Here is an 11,038-nt window from a genome sequence, read left to right as displayed (position 1 = left end):
AAGCTTGGAGCAAAAATAATATTGCAGCAAACGGTTAAAAGAAAGTGCACCCAAATATTAGACTTTTATTTTTGACGCCACACGGAAAAGATCTTGGGTCTTACTATATCATTTCCTGTTCGATCGTCGTCGGATATTGGTAGTACAATACAAGTAATCGTCTGCAAAATATAAGGTAAGATAATAACGCAAATGTGAATTGTTTATACAGGAGAAGAATTACGTTCACTCGGTCAGTGAATCCACTATGACTGCGTTCTGATAGTATAAAGAGATCTGTCGCAGTAAGTGAACGTTGCATGATCTTTTCCCACAATATTATATGCGACTGAAAACGATCTGGAAACTCTTCAAAAACTCGTTGGTAGAAGGATGAAATGCATTAGTTTTGCAGATGATTTGGATATTCGTTATTATTGACGACATATGTAATACTAACCTGGCTGTTGATTTCTCACAGTATGGAACAAGGACCAGTTCCTAATAATAAGAGGGGCAGGCAGGGAAAGGTAAGTTTTAAAGAATTTTGTACTTAATTATTTTTTCACTCTGTCAATTTTGTAAAGATTGATGTTCGTGTGATTTAGGTAATGTTTACCTAGTTTTTATATTATTACTTTTTGAATTATCAAGTTTGATTTTATTAAGTCATTACGGTTTAGTCTCTTTTAAAGGTCTCATGAGCTGGCCTTGTTTATTGTTTTATACTGTTGTGTGAGGTCTAGTTATGACGTTCGCTTGCTTTTTATATTCAAAAACATCAAAGTCAATAAGTAATAGTCAGGCCAAGCTGGCCAGCTGTGCAAACGCTCGGTTTTAATGGGCGTGCAGCATTGAAGACTTGATAAGTAAACGCCCACTGCTTTGATTGGTTAGCAGTTTGCGTAGTTGGAGGCTTCTGCGAATTTGGTTCGAGACGTAACGTTAGGTTACACATTAGCATCATTCACAGTTTTCGCATGGCATTAGCATTACTATTATCTGGAGACCCCCTGTGATTTATAAATGACCTCCCCACATCAGTATTTTCATGTGATGCATTCGCAAGGGATTATTTTTTACTCAAATTTACTGAAATATTTCCTGAATGTGATGGTTAGGCTTTGCGTATAGTTTTTATGTCCTGTATGGTGTTTAATGATACGTGACTGTACCTGTAATCATTTGAGACCCGTTTTAGAACTCTTGAAATGTTTCAAGAGTTTCCATGATAAATAAACAAGCGGGAGACTCCTGGTAACTTATGGATATCACCCAGCACCTGAAATAATATCAAAACATTTCAAAACAACCTCCATTATTCGCAAACGGTGGATAAAACCTTGAAAAAGGATATATGAGTCCGCCAAATTGCTGAGATGCTGATTCGCACAAGCTTAAGATCGCAGACAACCTCTGGAATTAATACAAATGACTAGAGGTCCCCAGATAATAGCACGTCAAGCGATCTTTAACAAACCAATAGTGACGCATAGTCCAAAAATGTTTCACTCGCATAAGATTTCTGCACCATTCCTATCGGATCCAATATTGATGACACTGCTTTTTAATTTTAGTCATTCCACAAATCCAGTGTCAATCGCTGCCTTGTTCACGAAGGAATCCTCGGAGAAATGAAACGAACAAACGCTCCATGTTTTTCCCACAGGAGCTGGAACGTCTTTAACCATTAACGCGTGGTTAAAGTTTATTTTTAATTATCTTTAAAGGCATGTATGTTTATTGCTAGCTCGCTCCATCTGGTTCCGCGCCACCTGTGTTACTTCAGAATTGTCATGCGACAACAAGTGGGCGGGACTAGAGAATGTGTCATTGATATTTTTCTGTTGAGGCGGTGTTCAACCTATCAATGTCGTCATAGATAGGAGCATTCCAGAACCTGCCGTTCGCTGGGCCTTGTGTCAATAACTGATGTAATCTTAGTAACAAATTGTTTTGAGTTCTTACACTTACATGATGTTCGCGTGAATACGATTTCCTCTTGTATACAAAAGCTCGGGTTAAATTTGTGATTTTAATTCATGCCTCCTTTAAAAAGCAGAGTTATGTAAGGACCGAGGTCAAATCATTTTTTTTTAACATTGTACAACTTGACTTACTCATACATGCATTGTGGGGGAGCTCTTTAGTGCTGGAATAGGGGCTTTTGAGCAATGTGCTTGCGGTGCGAGCCGTGCGACACTCCCTTTGTTATAGGCGCATCGAGATGAAACTATTTCAACTTTTCAGAATGCTTTACATGAACCGCAGGTCATATGACAAGAACCAATCAGCCAATTTAGACAAGCTCAGTGAAGATGGAGACACTGATGATTCCAGCATTCCTAGACACGTAATTTGGAATTGGGATTGGAATTCATTAACATACACGCATTTTACTATCAAATCTGACTTTAACGAAGTATTTGTGAATCCGGAGGTGAGTTCCCGGTCTGTTTTGCGCACAAATTACTTTTCTCATATATTTACAAATGTTTTCATGAATGAGGCCCAATGTGTTTGTTACTGTAGTGTGAGATCTCCTGTGAACGTGTCTAGTGATGAGACACTTTGATTGCTCAAGTGTCCAACTCTCAATGGACTGTCACACTCTACTCTTGAAGTGGAGAGGGGAACTGGGGGAATTTAGTATGTGCGGGAGACTGAAGATTCTTCTTCATCTCCAATGCTGTTACATCGCTTTAATTCCTTTTTATTTCTCTCCTCTACCAATGGTTATATTTGTCGTCTATGACAGAAAAAGAAGGCCCCCGCGAATAGTGACATAGGTAAGTCCTACATGCAGAACCCTGTTCTGTGCCTTTGACCTTAAGCTCTGTCTGACCCTGGTAAGGTATTTTGTGCCACCTCTGGGTTTTCAGAGCTTTGGATCTTTAATCCTAAACACAAGTATTGTTCTCATATTGGTGCAAACTAGCACCTTTCCAAACAAATGCTTTGCACCTGTTTATATATTTGAACAAAATTATGCTGAACAACATCAGAAACTTCAACATAGAGCTCCTTTGCGCAGTGTTTAAAAATTCCAGCCTATGTGCTCTTTAACTGTTCTCGCTATGTCCTTTAATGTGTGTTCTATTTCACGCAAAATGACGTCGGAAAATTTTCAAAAAAATGGTCAGAAGATTTGTCTGACTCACCTTACAATCATATGTGCCATCAAAGGTGAGGGTAAACCTGACCAGCCGCCTGGGCAGGCATTGAAGTTGCCCCCAAATGAGCTGCAGGAGCCTCAATGATGACACCCTTTATTATTATTGGTTAGACTGTACATGTGTATAGATGTGACATGTTGCATATTTATTCTGACCAATTCTGTTAAGCTTACTCGCACAAATGTGCTTTTATATCATCTTTTAATTATAATATACTGATCTCAATGCAAAAAATGATCTTGCAGATTTTTAATATCTCCAGGAATAAAGGCAGCAAAGTCCCGTGGTCTACCGTAGAATAAACGCACAAAGATTATGCAAAAAGTATCCAACAACCACTTTTTTTACTCTTCCCCCACCTGCAACCGTCAGATCTCGCCAGTCGGTAGCAGTCCAGTATAGTTTAACTCAAATAAGCCCAACAAGACACGATACACATGCAGGTTGTTTGTCTTTGGTACCTTTGGTTCCTGTTTGGGCACATTTGGGTCATGCCAAGGAGTAACAAAATGTGGCATTTTGCACAAGAAGTGCATCAAGTTGCCACAAGGAATGAGTTGGAGTGAGTTGCATAAGTATCAAGATTCAACGGAATGAAAGCACGGTTAGCCTTGAACTCCTTTCAGGAATGTAACCCTTATCTGAAGCAGTTTATGTTGCTAGATGCGAGCTTTGCTGCAGCTTTTCAGATTCATTTTAAAACTGTTGAGTTTTTATGTTGTTCAGTTTTTAAGATTATAGTTGTGGTTGACTTGTTTTACCACATCTTTATAAACTGTGATAGTTGCCTACATGTAGGCCTGTGATTAACTAATGGCCGAGTGCTTTTAGTGCTCTGGTAGTGTTTTGGAGATGAGGTAGGTGTTGTTTTGGTAATGCGAGGACCTTTTTTTACGGTTTTGATTCACAATAGCCCCTTTCACACATGCAACTGTTAAATTACTGGATTGCGAAAACAATGAATCAATACCGTTGATCAGAATTTGACTCAGAGCAGAACTCCTGTTTGTGTAAAAGGGGCTAATGCTTAATGTTTAAAATGTGTTATTTATTTATTTCTATCTGTTTTTCAACAGTATTCTCTGCCAGGAATGGATCTATCCAGACCCTACCCTCCTTACAGAAACATCTGACATCTGTCACAGAGACAGTAGTTGGTGAGTCATGATTTATTTGACCAAATTACCATTTTATCCTAGAACACATTTGTATTGCAGTTTTTTGGTGTCTTTACAGCCACACAAAAAATAAGAGACCACTTAAATTTTTTGTATAAGAAAACGTACTATACACATTTTTCAGTACAATGATCATTTTTGCGTCATTCTGTGAAATAGTGACAGCATTTCTCCCAAATACCAAATGGAAATATATATTTATTTGTAGAAAATTGAAACGGGACAAACTGGTCAGAATAACAAAAAAGATGCAATGTTTGCAGATCCTGAGTAAAGAAAATGATTAGCTTTCTGCTAAGAAAATTATATTTTCATGCTTCAACAACACAATACTAATATTTTTACATGTTTTAATGATCGGTTAAAAAATGAATATATGATGGAATAACCCAGATTTTTTTCATAGTCATTGCATTCAGTCTTTTACATTGCTGTTGAGTGACTATGAGTTAGTTATTCCTGAGGTTTGTTTCGGTAGAAATTTAGCTCACACTGGAATTTCACATGCTTTGTGAAACTAATGGGGACAATGACTATATTTGATCAAATAATATAAATGTTATAGAGAATAGAAAAAAATAGTTTTCATCATGAAGGTTTTGTGTCTGCTGTAGCTCAGAAAACAAGAATTACCGCTTGCTTGTGCACCTGTGTGAGTCTGTGTGTGTTTGTTTTGCATTTTTAGGCCTCCAGTATATTTGGGAGTATCGAAGCCCATCTAAATCTGCACCTCCCCACTATCAGTGTAAACTGTGCAAAGTTCAGCGTCTGCAGAAGGAAATTGTCTCTCACATCTTGGGCTGGAAGCACTGCTTCAGATACTTGGTAACAACTTGGTAACATTTTACTAGCCATGCAATTGCATTTTGCAGTGGTTATATAAAACCTTAAACAACCAATGAAAAAATGAAATCCCTTTGCAAACTTTTTGTAGCTTCTTATACGGGAACCTGGTCTTGCTTCAAAAGTGTTCTTGTCATCAAAATATTATTTCAGGTTTTATTGGTCACACACACACACACACACACAACCATTTATCTCAAAGCTTATTAGTAATTATTTGTAGAGGGAATTTTGAAAGAATGTGACTCTTTACGATCAAACAAATGGATCATCCAGCGCTCATTTGATCAGGCTGCAACGAAGACGTCACAATGTTATCTCTCTTATCTCTGTTCTCTCTTATGGTTGGGGGCAAATCAGGCCCCTCTCTGGTGTTAACTCATGAATTTGTATCAAGTCCCGATCTGTTCATTTGCATTACATTTACGACCATTTGTCTTGGTTGCTTAGTTGACACGTTCGTCCTATAGATACACATGTTTCTTTGTTTTGAAGCCATTTCATTGTGGGGGAAGCTGATCAATCTCAAGCCAGATGGTAGCACATGACTCTTATCGATCTGTGCAGTAGTTCTCTTCAAATCAGTGTCTGATTCGCTCAGTTCATACAGCATGCAGTGAAAAATATTATAGACTAATAAAACTACTAAAACTATACTCGTGATCTATATTTTTACAATCCTCTATGAAGGTCCTATTCCTCTGGCACGTGAACACAATGTGTAATAGTTGTATTTTTTTCTTGTAAACAGAAACACCTCCACAAAGACAAGGTTCCTTACGAGGAGGAGGAAGCAGGTAAAGATCCATCTGTCAGAAAAGCCATTAAAGCGACTGCTGCTGAGGTGGAAAATGCAGAGGGTAGAGGTCAAATTAAGGTGAGAGACGAACACTGAAATGAATATTCTGCCGTTTTCGAGAACAGCGATGTCTAATCATACGATTTATCTGATGTCTTTCAGGTTGTGCTGAGGGAGCCTTGTGAAGTGATTGCTTTTCAGGGGATGAGTAAGTCAGATGTCTTCCTGTCTAGTGGTCTACAACTTTTCAATGCCTGACGCTTGTTGTCTTTCTTAGAATCTGCTCAACCCAGGGTAGGTTTTCCAGGAAATGGAGGTATCCATGGGCCTGCTCCTCGAGGGTTACAGCGAGGTAAGTGCTTGTGTATCTGACTTCAATTTACTTATTGCTTCAAAACTAAACCAAAAGTCTCTGGTTTTATCATTAAGAACATTGGGGATGAAAGCACCAACCAATGGTGCTAACCCAGACGTTGCCTCTAATGCACATTATGTAAAGACAATTATTATATAAAGATTTGATGTTTCTGATGATCCTAATCAGAATTATTGATTTCATTGCAGATCATTTCTCCGATTCTCAGTTTATGGGTCATGGTGGTATGGGGCCCATGAGAAGAGGCCCGCCTGATATGGGGGGCTTCCCTGGCCAAGGTGGCTATGAAGATTACATGGCCATCCCAGACAGGGAGATGATGCAACGAGAGGACATGCAACAATTCTCTGATGATATGCACATGGGTGCAGATGGCTTTGAAATTGGCCAGCGTTGTGAGCGTATGGACAGACCTTTCCCCGATGATGATGATGCCATGAATAGGGGCGGAGACAGAATAATGGGTCCGGGCGAAAGCATTCCTTCAACACTGCTTAAATATCTGGTACTGTTTGCTTTTTGCATGTACAATGTTTCTTTGAATATATAAATTGTGAATATTATGAACCCTTTCGAGGTATTAAACTTTTTGTTACTTTTAGGACAATTTTCGTATTGAGAATGAGGACGATGCTCAGATTGTCCTAAAGGTTACACAGAAGCTCACAGATGTTCTCATGGATTACCGGCTCAGGAGTATTTCGGTAACTTTATTCAGAAATCGATTGTCATTCATTATAATTGTCACGGATTAATCAAGTGTAATAAACTCAGGTTTGGTTGATGATGAATGAAACAAAGTTTAAACTGGTTCATATTAATGCATGCGGTGAAGAGAGGAAATGACTGATTCCATAAGGGTTGCAAGCTTAAATGCTCTTTTGCACACTTGATTGACACAGGATGTGGTGATTTTTATATACTCACTTCCCTTGCCTATTATGAGTTTTCAAAAGAACTGAATTCATTTGGTGACTTGTATAAATTAAATAATAATGTAACAATGATAACTATTTTGGTGGAAAATAGTCTTGGAATGAAAACCCAAGACCTTGGTCCAGTTAAATGTATGTGGAATGTTCACAGGTGCCCAGTCTGAAGCCGTTGTCCTCAAGCTCTTTTAATTACTCATCGTCTCGTCACTCACATGGCTCTAATGACAGATACTCTGGTGGCATGCCAGGTATTAGAGCATTTATAATTCTTTCATAGATTAATTTCTATTTTTATGTAAACTTTTTAGAATATTTAGTGTTGCATAAAACGTATAACGCTTTAATTTCTCTGCCCTTACAGGTTCCTCAAGATTCTACAACTGAACATTCATAAGACTTGGCTTACCTTTCTGGGCTTGTCTGTTGTAGTCATTCTGACATGTTTATTTTTACCGTTTATGACCAACTACTTTTTTCTTGACTTTTAAGATGCTTTGCTTTTATAATGTATAGGTACACTCATTTAAAGTGTTTTGGTTTTCGGTTGGACAACTTCGTTTTTTTTTGTAATAGCAACACAATGTAAAATGGTATTTAAACCAGAGAATTTCTTATTCATTTGTCATCTTGTTCCAAAGCTGTGTTGCCATAACGTTTGAAATAAATTGAGAAAAAAAGTCTGTTTTTATTATGTCGTTCCTTGATATATCCATTTTTACATTTATACTGTGGTTTTCAGATTGTTCAGATGCAGAAATATCTTCTCTTATTGTGGTTGCCATATCTTTTGCAAAGAGAGAGTTTTTGTTACTGTCCACTGCTACAATATGTGTAGGGGTGCATCATTTTCTTCCAATCTTGGCTGGACCTGGGATTTTTTTATCACACTTGTGATAAATTTGCTGTGTTTTTCAGTTTATCTTCATCAAAAGCCGACTTTCAGATAGACTGAAATGTGTGCACTTTTAGAAAATACTATTTTCTTTGTACTTTTTAACCCAAATATAGGTCAATGTTTTTGTTAGCTGGCATAGTAGTACACACGCAGAATTCTCTCCCACAATCCTTTGTTCGTGCATCGGACTAATGCTTTAATCCAAAATCCTGTATAGTGCATTCAGACTTTGCATTCCATGGGATTGAATCCAGTGACTTTGGCATGTCCAAGAGACAGAAAACAAAACCGTTTCCCTACACAATTTTTATGATATTTACAAACTTTTGTAAAGTGCTGCATGCTCCTAGTTTCTGCTTCGGTTCTCTTGAACAGCCCAACTTTTCAATCGTCTTGACCATGGTGAGTAAAGTCTTTTCATTAAAAAGGTGGTCTATGAATGCAAGATGTATTGAGACAAACAGTGTGCAGAACAAGATATTTGACATCCAATTTTAGATGAAGCCGTTTATTCAGCAGGGACAGTTGGAAGAAAACAACATGTGAATGGTGTTGACGGAGTTAGGTTTAAAGGTTTTAGCAAACAAACATGCTGTGCATTATTAACTTTAAACCAATGAGAGGTGTAAAGCGAAGAAGTGTGAACTTTGGCAGTCGTAGAAAAAAAAATTCTCCAGAAGACAATATTTTCAAAATCTTTTAACACACTGCTTTGATTTTTGTTTAAGCATCTTTAATTGTATAGGCCAAAACAACTTATCCGGCACATTTATGACAAGTCTTTTTGAAAAGCTCACAGAGCTTGTTGCATAGCCAGAGAGCCTTAATCTTGTGATTCTATAGAATATATATAGTCTTTGTTTACAAAAACTGTACACAATTGTTTTATTCAAGGTGCTCACATCCTCCAGTTGTTCACAGTGTTCCAAGTATCTCCTTCATCTGTTGGCGAGAAATACGAGCGAGCAGAATTTTGGTTCCCATGAAATGCCTCCCGTGTAGGACGTTTTGAGCTTGTCTGGCAATTTTTTCGCATCCAAGGTCCACTATGGCCTCTCCAATGCCATTGCCCCGACTGTCCATAAGCAGTCTGATCTTATTCTCACAGACCTGAAAGTCCATGAAAAAATCCATCACATCTTTTTTCATGGCATTTGCAGGAAAGTTCCTTGCGTATATACACATCAAATTGTCTTTAGCTTTAACGTAGGGCTGTGGTCTCCAGATTTTGATTAATCTGTTCCTGCCAAGTATAGCTAACATCTCCTCCCTAGTAATGGACGATACTTCGATGTTCTTTAAACCTACGGTGGTCCCGTTCATGTTCAGAGCGGTGGCGTAATCTTCTGCATGCTCGAAGGTAATGAACGCAGTGCTTGTCCTTTCCCCCCATTTGCTCAATAAATGTTTAATTCGACTGTTAGGGATTTCAGGACAGCTGAAAATGTTCTTGATCTCAGTCTTGGTTATATTCGTTGAAAGATGATTGACTACGACGTAAAGTTCTGTGTGAGGAGGAGAGTTTTGACAGTGGCGTTTAGGAGATCCTAATGAAGTCGGTTCCTCAACACTTCTTTTCCTGGCAAAATCTCCATGCGTATTTCTATCCAAGTTGATTTTCTTTGGCTCCGAGAAAGCGTGAGATCGCATGCCTTGCATGCATTTGCCGGATTCCTCCATGGCATCTGTCCACATCTTCTCATGGGCAGGTCTAACCTCGATATTGAATTCTTTAAATTTCGTATGGTTGTACTTGAGTCCTTTTTGAGCCTCTACAAAACTGGCCAGCTTCACTAGGCAACAAAAGCCCAGCGGTAAGCGAACATTTGTTATAATTCCCAAAACCGAGAGTCCTTGTAGGAAATGGCGGACATCACGTTCAGCAACGAAGTCTGGAAGTCCATAAAGCCGAAGGTATCCTGGCTTACTGGAATTGATGTTTTGTCCACTGCTTTCCAGCGCCGTAGATGCAAATCCATGTGCAACTCTTCCAGACGGAGCAAACGCATTTGTTTGGTCTGCAGGTGAGGTTTGTGGAGCGGTCTGTTTGAAGTTTTCTGGCAATTGGTTAGGAGCCTGGTTTTCATTCACTTTGTTATTCGAAAGCTGTCCTTGAATGGCAGCCATTAGACTAAGCAAAAGTTTTCCATTGACTTCTGGTGAGAATGACACTGATGGCACGGTTTTACTTTCCACTGCAGGGGTGTTTGCTTTTCTTAACCTCGACTCCATTTTTTGCTTCAATTCATCCACACTACTGATATGCAACGAAACAGAGGAGCCTCTGAGACGTTTCCCAGAGTTGTGCATGGCTAGTTGAGCTTGTCTTTCGGACGGAAAGATAATGAAAGCTTCACCCTTCTCGCCGCCAGTGATATGAACGCCTCCTTCAGGTATGTGTAAGCCATGAAAAAATCTGCGGATGTCTTCAGATCCCGCTTCTGTGGTTAAACCTTGCAAACGTAGAACCACTACGGTCATGATTTTTCTTTCAAACCAATAGGATCTGTCAAAAAAAAGGCAAAATCAGCTTGATTTCAAGAGGAATCATCTCAACAACAAAGCAAAAACATTTAAAAAACTACACCAGATATCATAACTTTTGTTTCTTCAAGTGAGGAAAAAAACTTCCTGCAGTCCACGGAAAGTGTCGTTCCTCAAACGCGTCCACTTACCGTTCGTTTTTCTGTAAAAAGTAAGGATTGTTTGGACCAACGACTGTGTCAGAGTAAGCGCGCGAAAGCATCACTACCCACGCCGTCTGCTGCAAACGCTTCACTTCCTCTGAGGAGGACTTTATAAACCCCCGCGCGCCGCGCTCAGCCTTGTGGGTAGAAAGCAGGAATTGCGTCATCGA

At 38.9% G+C, this 11,038-nt stretch overlaps 2 protein-coding genes across 2 annotated transcripts; one reads left to right on the top strand and one right to left on the bottom strand.

The window, feature by feature from the left end:
• The first annotated feature begins 113 nt into the window (after positions 1–113).
• On the top strand, positions 114–7,957 carry si:ch211-197h24.6 (uncharacterized). The gene is made up of 12 exons (XM_056763173.1): positions 114–175; positions 461–509; positions 2,738–2,768; positions 4,232–4,312; positions 5,019–5,158; positions 5,928–6,053; positions 6,138–6,183; positions 6,253–6,327; positions 6,540–6,856; positions 6,954–7,055; positions 7,438–7,534; positions 7,648–7,957. Exons 2-12 carry the CDS (start codon positions 462–464, stop codon positions 7,668–7,670), a joined length of 1,086 nt encoding a protein of 361 aa, XP_056619151.1. The 5' UTR covers positions 114–175; position 461; the 3' UTR covers positions 7,671–7,957.
• Positions 7,958–8,118: 161 nt separating this feature from the next.
• Positions 8,119–11,035, bottom strand: rbm12ba (RNA binding motif protein 12Ba). Its single transcript, XM_056763155.1, has 2 exons — positions 10,857–11,035; positions 8,119–10,687 (listed from the first exon to the last, which is right to left on the bottom strand). The coding sequence occupies exons 1-2, from the start codon at positions 11,033–11,035 to the stop codon at positions 9,097–9,099; spliced, it is 1,770 nt and encodes a 589-aa protein (XP_056619133.1). The 3' UTR covers positions 8,119–9,096.
• Positions 11,036–11,038: the final 3 nt, after the last annotated feature.

This window comes from Triplophysa dalaica, chromosome 12 (assembly GCF_015846415.1).
Source record: "Triplophysa dalaica isolate WHDGS20190420 chromosome 12, ASM1584641v1, whole genome shotgun sequence".
Lineage (NCBI taxonomy): Eukaryota > Metazoa > Chordata > Actinopteri > Cypriniformes > Nemacheilidae > Triplophysa > Triplophysa dalaica.
Note: the sequence above shows the minus strand (reverse complement) of the source record. Positions and strands in the feature narration are given on the sequence as shown.